We start from the raw sequence: 18,955 nt of genomic DNA on the forward strand, positions 1-18,955 counted from the left end.
CTGCATATGGCTTAACAGGGAGTTTCACCAGTCCCTCGCCTCACCAGCTGTATCCCATGCATCTCCCAGACAGCGGTCCCTTTTCCTCCTTGCCAACGCCTGATGGGACTCCCAGACACAGCAAGCCACTCAGCATACCCACACATCTCAGTGTCTGCTGGCCCAGTATACCCACAACTCCCAACGCCCGGCAGCTCCGGCACGTCCACCAGCCCTGGAACACTTGCACGTTCCCCGTGCCTACTGTCCGAGGCATACCCACACACATCCCCATGGCCTCCATCCCCAACATCCCCACACACACCCCAGTGGCCCCTCGCCCGGGCACGCCCACTGGTTCCTGCGAACACATCCCAGTGCCCGCGGACTCCCTATACTCCCGCATCCCAACGCCCGCCAGCCTCTGCCTGCCCGCCGAGGCCGCCGCGAGGGGAACGGGCCGTCAGCACCGCGGAGAGCTCCCGCGCCCCGCGGGGATCAGCACCGCGGAGAGCTCCGCACCGGGCGGGCTTCAGCACCGCGGAGAGCTCCGTGTCCCCCCACCCACCCTCGGGGCGTGGGGGTCCCACCCGGAGCGGGGGGGTCCGCCTGTCCCCCAGGTAGGTGTCCCCAACCCCAGGTATGTGTCCCCATTCCCGGCGAGTGCGCGTCCCCAGGTACGCGTCTCCCTCCCTACCCCGCTCCCGCTGTGTGCGTGTCCCCGTGCCCCCCGCTCCCCCCCCCCCAACCCCGCCGTCTCCCCCACCGGTGCGCCCCGAACCTGTCGTCGCTTTGGAAGGACTGGTCCCCCAGCAGCAGATCGCGGAAGCGGTACCGGGGCGGCAGGGGCAGCACCTCGGACTCCAGCTCCGTCATCTTCAGGGCGGCGATGTCCAGAATGACCCCGCTCTTGCGGCTCCCGCCGCCGTCCCCGCCGCCGCAGCCGCCGGGCGACGAGAGCCTGCGGGAGAGAAGGGGGCAGCGGCAATGGGGGGGGTGTGGGGGTGGGGGTGGGGGCCCACCCTGCCTTGCCCTGCCCGCCCCCGCCGCCCGCCCCCGCCCCGGCACCTCCTCCGGGGCCGGCTCCGCGCAACCCGCACCCCGACACGCACAGCCCGGCGCTGCCCCGAACCGCGGCCCCCCCGCGCCGGGAGAGGCTGGCAGCCCACCGGCTGCAATTACATTGCGGGGCAGGCGGCGGTGCCCCCCCTGCAGAGCGCTCCCCCCGGGGGCATGGGTGGCGAGGGGCTCGGCCGGCCTCAGGCGAGGGGCCGGCGGGGTGGGCAGGGTCCCCCGGAGCGTCCCGCAGCCCGCTGCGCAGGGCAGCGCGGTGCACAGGACATTTGCTCCTCAGCAGGCAAAAAAAAAAAAACCCAAAAAAAAAAAAACAACCCAGAGAGCAAAAGGAGCCAATGGAAAAGCCCAATTGCCAGGAGGAAATAAAACCGCTCGCAAGATAGATCTACAGCTGACAACCAAACCCAGATCCACCCCCAGCCTCCCCCCGCAAAGAAAAGTATGGATGGGAGGCAGGTAAAGCGATGGCTTCACAACCGTGCTGGAAGCAGAAGCACAACCTCCTCTCTGCACTACCGGCACTTAAATCATCTGAACAGCCCCAGTATTAAATGAGAAACCGCGAACACTGATGAGTCAGTCATCTGTCCAGCCGCCAAGTGTCGTGGCCGGGAGGATATATCACCCATCCCTTGGCATGCCGATGCCTCTGATCAAAGGATGGGGGGGGATCACAGTGCCTGGGAGAGACCCAAGGTGATGGCTCAAAGACAGCTGTGTATGGCCAGCTACATGCAGTCCGCCCTGCCACACAGAAAAGGATGAAACTCAACCAGCTCTCAAACTATCATTTCAGAGGATTAAGAGCTTGCCTTTAGTCTCCTTTTTCAAACCACATTTACCAACCAGAACATGGGTACGATACTGCTCCCCATGTCAGCTAAAGCTACTAATTATAGCAGATCAGGGTTAAGCTGAAACTTCTCTTCACAAGGCAACAAAGCCATCCAGTGCTGGTAAAGCCAGTATACAGACACACAAGGCAAGATCACAGGGTTCTTTGGGTTCTGGCTTCACCAGTGAAATTTATCCATGCCATGACAGGAACTCCCATTTCATAGATCCTTTGTGGGAAGTGGGAAGGACAGGGAGAGCTTGGAAGTGAGGACATGGTGCCTCTGCAGCGAGCTGATTCTTTGTCCCTCACATGTAACTTTGGACAGTGAGGCAGGCAAATAGCTGAACAGCTCCAACTCCTGTCAGATGTACTTCCAAGGGTCCCACCCAAAGCCTCTCCAACCCACTCCTACCACCTTCCCACAGCTTTGCCTCCAGTACATACTGCCTAAGCTACATACAGGCAAAAGAGCTTCAGCTGAATACTAAATTGGCAATAAGCAGACATCTAGGAGTTTTGCTGCTGGCTGCAGAGAAGGGATCTGAGGCTCCTCAGACCATCTTCTACCTTTAACAACTCAAACCCCTGTAAATAATTCCCAGCTGACCAGGTTCCAAAGTCCTGATCAGCTGTTGTTCCCAAGTTTCTGGAAGAGCAACCAGCATGTGAAATTTCTGCTGAACACAGCCCCAGAAGACAACACAGCTCACTCTCACTGCTTCGGATGATTTTCACTGATGTTATTTGCCACTTAATTCTATACCTCCAGAGCTTTTCAATTCCATTTAGCTGCCATATTCACACCACAGCCGAGGCTCTGCGCCGAGTAATGCATCTGTGCAGGGCCTTGGGCATCAGGGAAGTTATTCTATGATATACATTGATCCAAAACTTGGTCTTTAAGAGAAATCAAGCCAAACTCCTGTCAACTCAAGGACTCCCTCTGGATTGACTGATATAAGCACAGAAGCTAGCTGACCATCTCTAGCTCACACTGCAAAGGAGGATCTAACACTAATCTAATTACAAAAAAGCCACAATTAAGTCTTTCCTCTTAGAGCTTAACTATGACAAATTATGCCAAAAGCATACTTTCTCCAGGCCACCTCCAGCAAAGTTCTAGCCCAGTTGAGATTTCTTATTGCTGTGAGGCCAGGACAGCATCCTAAAACTGGACTTTTAGGGAGAGAAAAAAGAAATTTTAAAAATCATCCACTCTCTTATTATAATGCATACTTTAAAGTGGGGACCCAGGTGCCTGACTCCAAATGTGGGAGATTATAATTGCATTTGAAGGAGACCACCACACACAGTAATCTCCATTGATTATTAAGTGCCTGTTTAAAGGAGCATGTTGTTTCCTTTCCCGGAGGAAAGGCCGAGCACTACGGCTGCACAGCCACGGACACACTGACTACTGTGTGGAAAGGGCACCTTCACACAGAGCTACCACCCTGTCTTATACTCCCCACACCTCCCTACGAGGTCCAGGTAGGCAGGTCCACTTTTATCTTGCACCCATTGAAAGCGAAGGACACTCGTATCTATACACAACCATCCTCTTCAAATGTCAAACACTTGTCTTTTGGGGTTTGGGTGTGGTTTTTTTTTTTTAAACTCCACATGATTCTTTTCAAACCCAATTAATCTATCTCTCTTGGCCTCAGATCATGTGTCAGATTCAGGAAACAAAGCAAATATTTACCACTGTCCTTTATTAGTGTTAAGAAATTGTAGTAAAATCCAATTATATCAGTATCTCTGGAAATGCAATTTCTGCTATGTATTTGCATCTCAGTTTCTTCACCCATCCACAGTAGCAGCTACATTTTTAAAATATTCTCACTTATTCTTGCATATGAAATCATTCAGAATTTTTAAAATTTGGCACATTTGTTTATTCTGAATGAAGGTTCAGTAAGACAAATATTGCATGCACTTATTTGATAAAGACATCTTTATCAATTACACACTGACTTTAAGATATGTTGCACATCAGTGTCTTAGAAAAAAGTGCTCCTGCACTGCACACAGATCTGACACTGGCACGGAGAATTTGCAACACTTCTGTCTGCCCAAACATAGGGATTCTGAGCTATAGAAATGCCACAGCAAGCCGGCTACTTCTTCAAAGCAGTAGTGGTATAAAATAAAAAATTCATGAACAAGCTTGTTTATTGCATAGTCTTCAAATACTACTGAAAAAAAAAAATAATCCCAAAGTGGTTTATAGCTAAATACAGGACTGCAGCTTTATTTTTATCTTCCCTTTCCTTCCTTCCTCCAGAACCATGTACCACTAAAAATGCACGCTGTAATCAGCATATGGAAACCTCAACACTATTCCACTTTCTCGCTACGACACTGTCTCTCCCCCAGCTTGGCCAGCTCCCCGGCAGCGATCAGCACGCCGGGAGGGGGACACCCTACTGCTCAGCCTCTTGGAAACACGGGAACCGAGATCAAGCCGAGTGTGATCCAAACCAGATCTCCCCATTGATCTCTCCTACCGTTAATCTGCAGCTAGACACATTCACCATCCCAGTTTAGCAAACACAGCTGCCCCTTGGAGCACACTCTAACAGGAGCCTCAGAGCTGCACCAACCTTGGGTTTCTTCAGTAAGCTTTCTCACGCGTGGGCTGGTCGCAATCACGTTCTTCCCTTGCTGTATTTCCACCCGGGGCACACAGGAAAGCTACGCTGATGACGGCACCATCCCCTGAGACTGGAAATGCAGGCAGAAGACCAGTGACAGTCCACGCATCTGCCTGTGCCGGCTGGGGCTGCGCCTGGCCGCGGGGGCTCTGCGACGCGCGTGCCCTGTGGAGTTCGTCAGAGGCTGTTCAGGTTCCCACCACCCGAGAGGCAGCTTTGCCTCAGAGGAAACTCCACGGGCTGGGAGCTTGTTGCAATGTAGTTTAGGATTTTTGTTATTGTTTTTGACTATACGTGTCAACGAAGAAGAAAGACACAACCCAAGTTCCTCTTCCTTGCACGGTATGCACCACAGAAACCACAGAGCATCCTCCTGCTTCCCACCACATATCAATCCCAAATTGCCCCGAGGTCATCAACAGATCCCATAATCCTATGTTCTGGTACCTGCATGATGAAACTGCCTGGACCTGCAGGCACCATCAGGAGCTCCAAAGCTCTCAGTGACACATCCTGCTCTGTCAGCACCAAAAATTATTGAAGACCCTCCCAGAATGCCCTTCCTCTCCTCCTTCTAAGGGCTCGGGTGCGTAAACAGAAGAAACAGCTGAACCTACATTTTCGGCAAATTCTTGCATAACCTACAGTATAAATCCCTCCTCTCCCACTACTCCGTGCTGTAGAAGGAACCAAAGACACGAGGTCCTGCTGGCAGCTGTCTGTCCCAATTCCATCCTTCCCCCAGGAGGATATCTGGGGATGTGTAGCCAGGAAAGCAAGTACCTTGTGCCCAATCTCAACATCCCCTCCCCAGGCAAAGCCACCTTTCCTCAAGCTTCAGTACCCAGCACATACTGCAACATCGCAGCCAACTGCTGCCCCATCATCTCTACCAGGACGGGAGGGACATCCCTTGGCCGAGAGCAATGGTGGAGCAAGAGTCGGACGCAGGGTCTGACTTTTCTCTTGCTGTTGGCAGAGACGTGGGGCTGCAACACAACTTGGTGTTAGAGAGCCAAAGCCAACCTGGCCGTCACCGTGGCTAGGCTAAACCCAGCCTTTTGGGCAGCAACCGGGCACTGGTAGGGCGGGAGACTCCAGCTGCTCTTTGCTGGCCCAGACTCATCGTAGGGCAACAGTGTGTGGATTGCACTCAAGGGATGGGATACTTCTCATGAGAGCTCTTGGAGAGAGGCTGCCCCAGGACAGCAAGGACCCTGCCACGTCCTCTCCTCCCTGCCACGGTGTTTCACCAGCCCTGGCTGCAGAGTCTGGCCCTGCACCCTTTGTCCATCAGTGAAGGCAAGCTCAGCCGCTGCCAGGCTCCAAGAGCCTCTCTGATGAACAAAGCCATACAGGAAATTCTGCCCTTTCTTTTTCTATATTTATTAAAATATATACAATCATCTTCTATTTGCTTCTCCTCCCACAGCTCTTATGGTTACCAGGTTACAGTTGTTCCCCCCTCTCTTTTTGTTTTTTCCTTCTGAGTGACGTCCCTGTGGGGTCTCCTAATGGCCCGAGCGCGTGGGGAGACGCATGCTCGGTCTCCAGAGCCGGGCTGGAAGACAGCATCCCCCCTCCCGCGCCGGCGACACGCGACTGCTGCAGGCGTTGGCATCGCTCCCTTGGCAAGGAGGGGCAGTGAGCTGGCACGGCAGCACAACACAGCCCAGCCAGAGGAGAGGGCAAAGACCATGCAGCGAAGGAAAGCAGCGGATCTGCACACACGTGGGCACGCGCACGTGCAAGCTAGGACCCACGACAGGCGTGCCTCGCACACCGGCTCGGCATCGCCCTTCCCCGGACACCAACCTCAGCAGCCTTCGGGGCAGGATTTCTCCACGGGAGTGTCCTCATGGAGGAGTTTGGGTGCTCATTTCAGGCACAGATCCGCTTTCTCTGCCACCGCCTCAGCATCGCGTTCCTTATCTCCCTGTGAGCACCAGCTAACATGACTGTCGGTTACTTCTCAGCTTGTCAGAGGAAGAGCCCCAGTTGTTATCCCACCATCCCCTCTCCCTCCCCAGAGGTCATCTGGTGACTCACTGATGCCATTCGTTTTGATCAGCAGTCCTGGAACCCAGATGATGTGTCCAGAGCCACGGGAGGATCTTCTACACCAAGGTGTGGCCTGAATGGCCTTCTGCGAGGAGCCATGGTGGGGAGGAACGCACGCACAGGCCAAGTGGTAGGGTTCTTTCCCCGCAAAACTACATTAAAAACATCTCTTCCATTTTCTAAGCACAAGCCCCACGACCAAGTGATAAATCATTGCAATCAGAATGACTCCCAACCTTAAACATAATCAACAAGAAGCACAAATGCTGCCAGCTGCGTGAGCAGAGCCTGCCCCTGCCACATCTGCATGGAACAACCATATGAAAGGAGCATTTATTGCAGGCAATCCCACACATCAAACCAGGGGGACAGGAATGATGAACTAATGAACTTGAAAAGTTACTCTCTGATAATGTATGAAAAAGAGCTAAAAAGACTGGCACTAAAATCCCAGGCACTAACACCCTGAGCTTGGTACAGAAAGGGGGAATCAGGGAAAGATGGGATGTCTATTTCCTTTAATGAGATCATTTTCTCTACTTCACAAACACTTCTGCATCCACACGCAACCACCTTCCATTTCATTTAATTGTTTTGTCAGCTTCTTGTTACTTGTACGATGGTTGTGGATTTAATGCTTTTTGATTCAAAGAGTTTAAAGTGCTCCAAGGAATGTGAACAGGCCCATCACAACATCCAAAGTCATGATTTCCAGATACTCTAAGCAGCTTTGGCCCAAGTCATGTTTTGTGGGTACAACAGCTGCAGAACACACATAAACACACACATATATCCACACACAATATACAAAGTGCTCAGTCTCCCACATTAAACTCCGGCATCCAAATTTGCAACTCCATGGACAGTCAGACTGTCCATGTCAGGGGCTGCTGTTGCTCAAAACTTCCGCAGAACTGCTGAGCCCTGTGACAAATCCATCCATCGCTTTGCTTTCAACAAGCGGGGGCAATTTAGCACCACAGGCCTCACAGAAAAATTAGCATTTTGTGTATTTCACATTGAAAATGAACAGGAAGCGTGAGTCAGTGCAAAGCTCCACAAGCCTTCTCCCCACTGGCAATGCTATTTTCTAGAAGATAAAAGTAGAAATTGTACCTTCCAGGTCCAGAGCTGTTTTTCTTATTAGACAACCCCATATTAGCAATTGAGCCCCACGACTCCTCATTCCCTTCTGGCCTGATGCACACGTATGCTTTGTACAACAGGGTAAAACTCACAGAAGGCAAAGCCCCGCTGAGAAGTCTTTTCACTCCTCTTTGATCCCAAAGGCAGCACATCGAGCGCACGAGTGGCACAGGCAGGCAGCTCAGCTCCTCCAGCCCCGATGCCCGGGAGGCCGGTGAAGCTATCCGTCGGTGGCCCTGCCAAGGGCAAGGGAGCCGGGAGGAGGGAGCCGCAGCCAGCCCCTTCCTCAAGAGCATCCTACAGGGAGGGCCCGGGCAGCGCTGGGGGTGTTTCCAGCAGAAGCAAAGGTAAACAAGTCATGATGATGTGCCTGGTGATTGCAAAGCCTCAATAACACTGGGAGAAAGGAGGGAGGGGAAGCACATCCTACATACCCTTGGTTCCCGGGACCGGCTCCCTTTCCTCAAGCCTGGGCTGGGGCTGCCACGCCGGTGAAGCGAGACGGCGGCACGTGGCCAGGTTTCATCTCTTGACGTGCACCTCGTTCTGCAGCACACCGACTTGTTCCCAGTGCCTTCCTGACCACCCACGCCAGCCCCTGCACTCCCACTCCCTGTTCCTCTGCCAGAGGCACAGGTATGTGCCATGGTGGGGAGATGACAGAAGGGACACCTGCAGCCTTGGGAGCCCTTTCTACATGTGCCCTAAGTTTGCAGTTTAACCCTTGCTATTTTACTTTTGGCATTGCACATCCCATCCTTCCCTTTTGCAGAGGTTTGTGAGGCAGCTACAGCCATGTGGGATGAAGAACAGGCTGGAGATGGCAGGGAAGGGCTGATGGGGAGGGGTTGAGGAGCACAGGAGAAGGCATACACCAAGGGCCACCCAGAGCAACCCCAAACCCATGTCCTTTAGCAAGAGCACATTGCAGACATTGCTGCAATTCAAAAAACATCCCCCCAACTTCTGGAAGCAAATGGGCTTCAGCCTCTCTCAAAGAGCCTCCTGGAAGGACAAGGCACTTATCTCCTCATCTTTGCTTGGCAATATTAGGTAATACCAAAAGAAAAAGCTGAAGAAAGAATTTGTGGTGCCTACTGCAGGGAACCAGCCTGGGCTCCCCCTCCCAAGCCCAGTAGCTTCCAGGCATCACTGAATTCTCAGGGGTTTTGGTTTCGTGAGCAGTGTCTGTCACCCTCAGGTCCCTGCTGTGCCAAGCACCAGGGACATGAGCGTACCATCTGCCTGGGAGAGCCATCCACGCAAGACCAGAAAGAGGAATTCAAGGAGCGCATGAACAGAGCGGTGCCAGGAACCGGCCCTCGATCGGTGCCCGGGGGAGAGCAGGGCAGTGCCCGGGGCAGAGCAGGACCCGCTGGACCAGACGCCTCCTTACCCCGCTGCTGACTCAGTGCCAGAGCCACATCTCCACAGCAAGGGTAATAACAGCACCCAGCCAGGCTTGTACTCCGTCAGAGCCAGGCAGTAGAGCATAACGGTCCATTTGCAACCGGTTTAGTCTATTGTGTAAATATGCAAATAGAGTGCAAATTAGCTCAGATGATCACTTACAGCACAACATACCAAGCCCTGCTTTCCTAAGGCCACAGCTCTGCTCCCCATCCCAACGTCCTTGGGGCAAGGGTCTCCAAGGGTCTCGCTCCGGCAGCCGGGAGGGCTCCTGCCACAGGAGGACCGGCAGGACCTCACTCCCTCGCCTTCCTCCAAAGGTGAAGATTCAGCTCCCCACTGGAAGCAAACCACTTACACCAGCGATCTGCACCCAGGGACAGGACAGGCACAACACTCCAGCTGAGATCTGCCTGCGGCCACCCATCCAGCCCGACCCTTCCCACCGGGAACAGACTCAGGAGCACCCACAGCACTCTTCCCAGCATCTCGGTCACAAACAACCTCAGAAGGAGGGACAAACCCAAAACACACTCAGCCTGCTGAGCCAAGGTCAGTAACCCTGCCGGGAAATTCCTGACCCAGCAATCTCCAGGGCTATTTATGGATTACAACATTAAACTATATCTTCCTTGTAGGAGCTATATGCTGAGGAGCAGGTTTCCCAGAGCACCCGGCCCTGCCCCAGCAAGGACATGACCCTTTTTTTTCTCATCACAGCGTTGGATTTGCAAGGTGGCCTGGGAGCACATGCAAGTTCATTTAAAAGCAGAATCATCCCCACTGCTCAAGAAATCAAGCGACAAGGACTGCTGGAAGTGAGAAACGATCCCTCGCTGCGAGGCCCCATGGTTCCGCTGGAGCTTTCAGAGGCTGTGTACACCAGGGTCCCCTGAGAAATCACCCAGCCTTTAATGGCAGGGTGCTGTTGCACACAGGGATAACACCAGGCTCATGATTCATGCCGACCAACCATGAAAAGTCTTAAACCTAAACAGATCATTAGACTAAAAAGAGAGCAATTCACTTGTCACAGCCTCCAGCTCTGTTCCCGGAGCCAATAGCCAACCCTCTACTATTACCTGCTTAAGAAGGGGAATATAATTCCTACCGACACTACAGCAAGTCTCTACACCTCAGCCACTCCTCTATTCACAGCCGTTAGGTATCGCTTATCCCAGTGCAGCTACGCTCACCACCCAGACTTACCCCTCGGCTGTCCCACGGGTCCCTGCTCCAGCAGCTGGCATCATGAGGAAGGCCAGAAAGCCAAGTGGGTCTTGGCCAGTTATAATCTTTCCACGAGGACTCTTCTTAGTCCCCACAAATCCTAATACTCCATCACAGTCACCCTTCTGCAGGCAACGGCAGCCCTCCTTCCTCCAGCCCAGGGGACAGAAAAGCTCACCTCTAGCTAAAGCGAGGCTTAAAAGTCCTTTGCCTTCTGCTGTTGCCCAATCCATTTTTTTTCCTGGGGCTTCCCCTCCTGCATGGAGCTTACCTGGGACCAATGTCACCCTCTCCACCTTGGGAACCAGCCAAAAACCTCATCTTGGTCGATGACCGGTTGCAAGCAGGACAATGCTATCTGTTCCCAGCTCTCATCAGAATGAGCAAGGAGATGCTCTCAAGGCAGAGCTCATTACTCTCCAGAATCATTATTCACAGGAGCGTATCTGGTATCCCACAGCACACGATCCTGGCGGTGTCTCACTCCCCCTCACTCCAAGCTGTTATACCCTCTCCCAAATTTGCCAGTGCCCAGTATTTTTCAGGCTCACGTCAAAAAAAAAAAAAAAAAAAGAAAAAAAAGGCTGCAAGATCAGAAAAGTGCTAATTCTTGCTAATGATCTGCTGGGAAAATTCTCCCTTCTGCACAGCCCCAAACTGCTAGGGATGAAGCATGGAGAAGAAACTTCTCTGTGCTCCAGACCCCTGCAGAACACTCCCTTCTATTGACAGCAGAAAATAATAGAGACGTGGGAGGAGGAAGAGTCTTTTCACACTGTTCAAGGATACAAAGACTTACAGAAATAAACCCCAGGCGGCAGGCTTGTCAACCCTGCCAGACCAGGATGCGATGGGACAAGGAGGGGGATGTCTCCTGGATTAGAAGACAGGAGACAAACAGAAGGGGAACGCTGAGGCAAACATCTTCTGTGGGGTCCCACAAGGGTCTCTGCTGTTCCGTGGATTCAGAAGCGATGGTGATGACTGCAAATTATCCAGTACGGTCAAACCTAAATCTGACTGTAAACAGTTGCAGGAGGATCTTGCAGCACCGACTGACCCAATGATAAAATGTCAGACGAAAATTAGCATCAATAAATGCCAACTAATCCAAAAGGCAGGGGAGAAAATGACCTTCCTGCACAGGCACTAGAAGGTCTGCAAATTAGCACTCGGAAAAGAGCTAAAGTCACGGTAGGTAATTCCACAAAGCCAACAACTGACTGTCAGTGGTGGTCAAAACCCAAAACATTAGGAGATGCTCTTATACTACAGATAAACCCACTGCGTAGCCACACACGCTTCTGGGGGGACTCTTCAGAGATGATAAGGCACAGAGAAGGGCAACGGAGATAACTGTGGGGTTACAAAGTGTTTTGTACAAGAAGAGACTAAATAGATCAGGAGGAGTCTTTAGCCTGGAGAGAGACATGATGGAAGGCAGGTGAAATCAGGGCAGACGACCAGGGAGCAAGCACATCACAAGAGCTGTAGGGACCCAGGGAAATCACAGGGCAGCAGGCTCAAAGGAAAAGCAGCACGTTTTCACAAAGAGCAGCTGCATCAGAGAATTCACATCCTCTTACAGAGGCAGAAAGTGCCAATGGGTTCAAGAGGGACCAGGTAAATCCCAGGGAAGGTATCCATGCACGTCTTTGAAGCACAACTGCTGGCTACAACCTCCGGCTCAGGATCCCGATCCGACGGGCTGCAGCAGTACAGCCCTGGGAATGGTCGCTCTGTACCTGCCTTCCGTCCCTGTCACCGGCCACTGGCAAAGGACACCAGGCCAGCAGCACCTGTGCTCAGACCTAGTATGGCTCTTTGCCTCTTTTTATTCATAAGAAGGATGAATGAGATGTTCCACACTCCAGCACAGTTTGGCATGGATGCAAGAGAAACGCTAACAAGCTCCAAAACAAATTGCATGCAGCACTTGGGAACCAGGCGTGGAGATCAGGAAGAGGTCACTGATGGAGAATTGGGAGGATTCAAATAGATGCTGTAAATATTTTTGCAGAGCAGAAAGAGCCTTGAGGACAGGCGATGACCTACTTTGCTGTTCTCCAGGGAAGGGTGACACAGCCATGCCAGAACCCAATGGCAGTTTCTAAGGAGGACGTTCAGCATGTCGGGGGTCCTTTGTTAAACGGAATAGCGGGGGGGGTCCCAAAACCTCTTCCCACTGACCCAGGTGTGCTGGCGGGTGCTCTCCTGCGGCAGTTTTCGCAGCACGACCTGCCGACTGCCCTGTCGAGCCCCAATTTCAGACTCCTGCCAGAGCTGCATGCTTCTCTTTCCTCATCAGCTGAGGAAAACAAGAGCAGAATTCCTTATCTCTGCTACATAAACACTCTGAAAATACAGGGTGTTTGGCCCTGTAGTTTTATGGCTCCCTATTGCAATTTCTCCCGGAACAGCGAGGCCAGAATCCCTACAGGCAGCCAGAGCAACAGTTGTTGCAATCCACAAGGCTGACTTTTTGGAAGCTGATAAATGTCTAAGCTAGTAATCTTGCCTGGAGGAACTGGTTATTAATTAGCTACAGAGTCTGGTTCAGTGCAAGCTCTGCCAAAACAGCATCTTCCCATTCATTTCCAGAAAATGGCAAACTTAAGAGACAACAACAGGCTCACAGCTGCAGGAACCATCCTTGTGCTAAACTGAGACAGTCCATTTGATACATCTGAAGTGTAGCAGGAGAAGACATGGGAAATTCAACCCAAGTCTGGATGAGAGTGTTCACACTGAGCAAGAATCCAGTTTAATCAATGCTTTTTTTTTTTTTTTTTTTTTTTTTTTGTCATTCATATCCTTCATGGATTCAGATCAACTTTCCCAAGCCCTTTCATAGAGACACAGCCCTGGGAACTCACCGATCACCTCGGGTTCAGCAAGGACAGCAGGCAAACACCTGCCTTTGGACTCAGAGGCTTTGACCAGAGCAGCAGAAGGTGCCCAGAGGCACTTTTAACCTTGCTGCCACTGCTCCACATCTTGCCATGATTTCTAGGGCCAGAAAGTACGATCTGTCCTGGCTGCCCAGTCGGGCAGGACTGAAGACAGACCCCACCACAGCACAGCCCCTGTCAAGCCAAGCCCTCTCTAGCTGGCACTCCGTAAGCACGTCCAGAGCTGCCATGCCACCGGTGCTCACCGGTCTCTCTGGATCTGCTCTCCAGCCCCCAACCTCGGCTCCTCAAGCACTTGCACACCGCCCAGCACAGCACATCGACTGTTTACTCCAAGTATAAACAGCAGCACTGAACCTAAGCAGCACGGTGCAGTCTAGCAGACAGACAGATCTCCCTTAAGAGACGTTAAAAACAGACATGAGAAAAGCCACATACGTCTAATGCAAAGACATGATCTTCCTAAGCAGCTTCTCCAGGTATCATCGTGCATGCCTTCTTCTTTCACCTTTTTCTTCTTAAATAAGCCATAGGAGCAGGAGGTAGCGGATGGAAAAACCAAGTCTCCTCTTGCACGTCCCTGCTTCTCACGCAGGCCCCCTTACTTGTGCAGGATATTTTTGCATGAGTCCTTCCATATGGCTGCTCATCCATCACTGCTTCTTCTCCAAGTGTCCTTACATGGGCAAAGCAGAGGAAGCACAGTGCTGGCCGGAGGAAATCCTGTATTCCCCTAAATGACAGACTAGCTCCTTGTACAAACATTTACCCAGATTTCCCACGAGGTAGGAAAGTAAAATTTAGGCTATTTGTACCCTCTGGGTGCCAGAAATGTGTATTTGCTCTCCAAACATACTTTCAAGTGCTTTTACAGTTAACCCCTTGCTTTCCGACTGGAAGGGACTTTCAGGACCATTGTCCCCTTATAAAGAGGGCCAGGAGAAAGCACACAAACATTTACACACACGCCTCTGCACTCAGGCAACTGAGAAGATGGAATTTCTCTTCAACAGCTTTTAAGCCATCTCTAGATTTGCTAAGCAAGGGGATAATTGAGACTTCCATTTATTTTAATGGGACGAGCCCCACTGAAGTCCCCTTGAACATTTAGCAGAAGGTACATTGAACGTGTTATACATCTTTGCTGCTCAGATATATTCGGGCTCTCACATCCTTTGCACACACCTCTGGTGACAGGTCTGCTTGTCTGCCATCACACCTACAACTACGAGCATAAGCCTGGAAGCACGGAGCGGACACAAGCCGAGGAACCTGCGTAGGACTCCCGAGCCCTGGTCTGCCCTGGGGACTGCACACCCGTCAGACACAAACCCCATGTCAGACACGGGCAGGGTCTGAGCAGAGATAAAACCCACGGGAGGTGAGGAAGAATCTCTTGTACCAGGCAGAGGCTGAGTGATAGCGGGTTGTTAAATGTGGACGATCACGCACTGAAAGGGGATGCGCACCCCCAGTCCACGCTGCAGAAGGGGAAACCACACAGCAGATTAGCCAGTGGGCCCCTGGGATCATCTAATGGGGGAGATGGTGCTTTTTGCTCTGCCTGCTCCTGCACGTTTCTCTTTAGCCATTTTGCAACAATCATTTTCTTCTTCTTCAGCTGAACAGCTTTGGAAAAGCACATTAGAGATCCAGGCTGCTCTGAGCTGGAGCTGGGGAAACAGGCAGCTACGGGCAAAGCTGCCGAGTCCTCAGGGCTCCAACCAGTTTGTTCAATATCTCTGCAAGGGTAGCAAAAGGGCTGAATGCAGAGGCAGGCAAGATCAGCCATGGAAAGCAACGGCATTTCAACCTCCCCGGAGCCAGAGGGGGTTCGAAACACATTGAGCCGTATAATAATAATTAGAAAACAAAGCTCTTCTGTTCAGATTGAAAGAGACAGAGGGGAAGACCTTTGGACAAGGATTTTGTTGTTGTGCGTTAGAAGAGGATAAATGAGCCCAAGCAGCACTGCAGTGGAAGTAACAAGGAGCAACAACTGCTGTCTGAGCTGAGCAACTCATCATTTTCCCGTAATGTTGGAGTCCAAACCCTCTGCAAGCTGCCGTCTCTAGCCTGACCTCTGATCTCTCCCCACACACAGAAGCGTTCGATAACCTCCTCAAGGACGTCATTTCTGCAAACACACCAAGTACAGCTGCAAAATGAGGTAATTGGGTTTGGTGAAGGCACTATAGCTCCACAGCCACCCCGGTGTCCCCAAGGCAACTGAACGGTGTTCTCAGGAGTTAGGCGGTCCTGGTTCCCAAGGCATCACGGTGCCTTGACCTCATTGGATGTTGTGCCTCTGACAGAGAGGACAGCAGAGGGAAATGATGAGGGACTTAATCCCAAGAACCAATATTTAAGGATTTTACCAATTACCCAGTCAGGGGCAATGTACTTAAAGTTAGAGAGTTCACCGAATAGACTGTGTCTTCTTTTTCTGTCTAGGCTTTTAGGAATAAAAGATGGTCTCCCCAAATGATAGCGAGCAGATGTCAACATAGAAAACCCCAGCTGACCAGCCCAGGGCACAAACCCAGCCCGGGTCCTTATCTGTCAAGAATGAATTGATACACACACTTCATTTGCTCATTTAAGCTGATATTTGATGAGCGTGACAGCCAGAAGAGCCGCACTAGTAAATATAATCAGGGCGATGATAACGTAAAGGAGTTATCAGGAAAAGCTGGGATACTTCAGCAACAAGCACTCATTCCCTCGTGAGACACGTCTGCTGCTGCCTGGGCACAAGAGGACAGTGGCCCTGGGTCTCCATGACCCCCTCTGAGCAGCTCTTCACTTCCACACCGCAGCCCCTCCCTCGTTCTGGGCATTATAACTTTGGCACAAAACCAGCCTGAAGCTGGAGCGTGGGCTGCGATGCCCCTAGGGAAACGCAGCCCTTTCGCCTACGTGCATCTTGGTCCCCTGGCTTTGGGGTGGCTTCGGGGCTCAGCCAAACCAGCTCCTCTAAACCACCACCTGCCCCACACACCAGGGAGCACAGCCTCAGTCCATGCTAGGCACGACGGAGGGGCAGCATCCACCCTTTTCCCGTGGATGGGAAATGACTGGGATATACTGGGATATGAAGGATATGACTGGGAACAACTCGGGGATCTCCAAGCATCCCCTGGGCCCAGGCAGCCTCTCACTACTCCACTCCCCAGGCGATGCTGCCCAGAGGGGCGTTCGCAGGGGACCCCAAACCAGGCCTGGAAGTGTCGCGGAAACTTTTCTTCCAGGCTCGGGGCACGGGAAGGGCGGTGGGAACGCGGGGCGAGGGTCCCGCCGGGCCGAGCCCGGCTCCCCCCGCGGGGTCCCGGCGGCGGTGGAAGGGGCCGCTCCCCTCGGCTCGGGGGGCTCCGCGGTCCCCCGGCCCCGCGGCTCCCCACGACGGCAACGCAGGCGGCCCCCGGGGATCCCCCCCGCGACCCCCAGGGCCCGACCCCCGCCGGCAGCCCCCGGCCCCGCGCCGCGTCCCGCCGGCGGGTACCTGTGGGCGCTGCCATCGTCGTAGACGAAGGAGCGGTTGGTGTAGCACTCGGTACAGACGGTCGCCCCGCCGGCCGCCCTGCCCTCTGCCGGCGCCGCCGGCTTGTAGATCCCCTGCAGGCTCCGCTCTTCGCCCGAGAAAGGCATCGGCGAAGCGGCGCGGGTGCCCGGAGAGGCGAGCCGGAGCAGAGCATGGGCGCCCCGCGCCGCCGAAGGCACCGGCCGGGGGCCGCCGGCCGCGGGCAGAGCCACCGCCGCCGTCCCGCTCCCGCTCCCGGCCGCCCATCACGGCGCGCCCCGCCGCCGCCGCAGCAGCCCGCGGGCCGGCCGGGCGCTCCGCATACCGGGGACGAAGCGGCAACAGGTACCGGAAAGTTACCGGGCTGGGAGCGCGCGGGAGGGAAGGGAGGGAGGGAGCGAAGGAGGGTCCCGCCCTACGCGCACCGGCGGAGCGCCGCCGCGGCGGCCCCGCTCGCCTCCTCCCGCTGCCGGCTGCGGCGCTGCCCGCCGAGGCAGCCCATGGCGCGGAGCGGCGGGGCGGGGGCCGCCACCTCCCCGCTCCCTCCGCCGCCGCCGCCGCCGCCGCGCCGGGGCCCGGCCGGGTCCCGCCGCCGCCGCCGCACCACGGCGCCCCCTGCCGCCCGTGCCGCCACCTGCCGCCGCCCCGCTCCGCCCCGGCCGCGCGCACCAGTCAGGGAGCGCGCCCCTGGCCCGGCGCCGGGGGGGGGACCCCTCCGCCCCCGGCCTCTGCCCGCATACCCGCCCCGGGGGGGGTTGGCTTTCTTTTTGCCCTCTTTTTTTTCCTTTCTCCTTTTTTCCCCTTTTTTCCCCCCTTTTTTTCCCCCTTTTTCCCCCTTTTTTTCCCTTTTTCCCCCGTTTTTTTTCCCTTTTTCCCCCCCTTTTTTCCCTTTTTTCCCCCTTTGTTCTTCCTTTCTTCCTTTTTTCTCTTTTTTCCTTTTTCCTTTTTTCTTTTTTCCCCTTTTTTCTTTTTTTTCCTCTTTTTCCCCTTTTTTCCTTTTTTTTTCCCCTTTTTTCCTTTTTTAAAAATTTTTTTAATCATTTTTTTGTTTTGTTTTATTTTATTTTCTGCTAGCCGTATAAATATTTGTGTTGAGCACCGCTGCGCCTTGGGGTCGTGCCGAAAGCAAACAGGCCGGCCGAGCCCTGGCCTGCTGGGGAATTCCTGTGCCGTGCTGTGCGGCCGGGCCGGGGAGCATTGATGTTCCAGGGGGGCCCTGCTGCAATAACACAGCCCCGCTGCGGGAACGGCCCCACCCCAGGGACAGCAGGGGCAGCCTGGAAACGAGCCGGCCACCCCTGCGAAAGGGTTAACGGGATGGAGTCCGAGGTGCCTTCTCTCCCCTCCACGTTCAGCCCCATGGGTGCTATGTGCCAGGAGTCAGGAGGTGCCATCCATAATGATGTGGCCAAGCGCAAAGTGCCCCAAAGCTGCGTCCCCCCTCGGGGGGCTGGATGCGAGCCGCTGCAAACCGAGCAGCCCCCACGCAGGCTCCCGCTGTGCACCCATGACCCACGCTGGCCCAAGGCCATGGCGGGGACCGTGCTGGCCCCGTGGCATGGGCAGCCATGCAGCCCCCGGGGCAGCAGAGCCCCAGGGGAGCAGTTCTGCCCCAGCTCTGGCACGCTCCTCTCCTCTTTTGCTTCTTTTTTTTATTTCTCTTCCAGAGACACCGCTGTTGGGCGGGCACCAGGGAGTTCACCACGGTGCCGATCCCCGGGATCGCGGGGCTGCGCGGGTGAGCAGATATCCCCAACGAGAACCGGTTAGTACAAGGGAAACGCTCCCACAGAAACACACTGACCCGACAGCCCCCGCGCCTTGTCCGACACTCCTCTGCCACCTCCGTCACCCAAAACACACACCAAAGCCCGCTTCAATCAGACCCCAGGGAGGGTGATGCCATCCAGGCCAGGAGCTCACTGCTTCCAGAACGGTGGTTTCTCACCGACAGCTCCGGGCAGCCCCCGGCCTCCCCTTGCCCCGGGGCTGCCCCCCCACCCCGGCACTGCCCAGCCGCTGCTCCCGGGAGTCCCAGCCCTCGTGCGATGCATCAGCACACGGTGCCCGTTTGCTGCGGCAGCCTCCAGCTCCAGAGGAAAATGCCCACTCAGATGTGCTGGGC

The 18,955-nt window shown here is 54.1% G+C and overlaps 1 protein-coding gene across 6 annotated transcripts in view; it reads right to left on the reverse strand.

Moving 5' to 3' along the window:
* KCNT1 (potassium sodium-activated channel subfamily T member 1) overlaps positions 1 to 17,076 on the reverse strand; it is a 92,154-nt gene extending 75,078 nt beyond the window's left edge. For 4 of the 6 annotated variants that reach the window (XM_030001233.2, XM_030001235.2, XM_030001236.2 and 1 more), the window contains exons 1-2: positions 16,813 to 17,076; positions 761 to 940 (exon numbers count right to left, since the gene is read on the reverse strand). In XM_030001233.2, the coding sequence (XP_029857093.1) occupies positions 761 to 940; positions 16,813 to 16,958 (326 nt within the window). In that variant the 5' untranslated portion in view covers positions 16,959 to 17,076. Of the gene's footprint in view, positions 1 to 760; positions 941 to 1,161; positions 1,338 to 4,500; positions 4,589 to 16,812 lie in introns of those variants that run through there. The other 2 variants (XM_030001241.2, XM_030001237.2) reach the window with 2 other exon arrangements.
* Positions 17,077 to 18,955: the final 1,879 nt, after the last annotated feature.

This window comes from Aquila chrysaetos, chromosome 24 (genome assembly GCF_900496995.4).
Source record: "Aquila chrysaetos chrysaetos chromosome 24, bAquChr1.4, whole genome shotgun sequence".
Lineage (NCBI taxonomy): Eukaryota > Metazoa > Chordata > Aves > Accipitriformes > Accipitridae > Aquila > Aquila chrysaetos.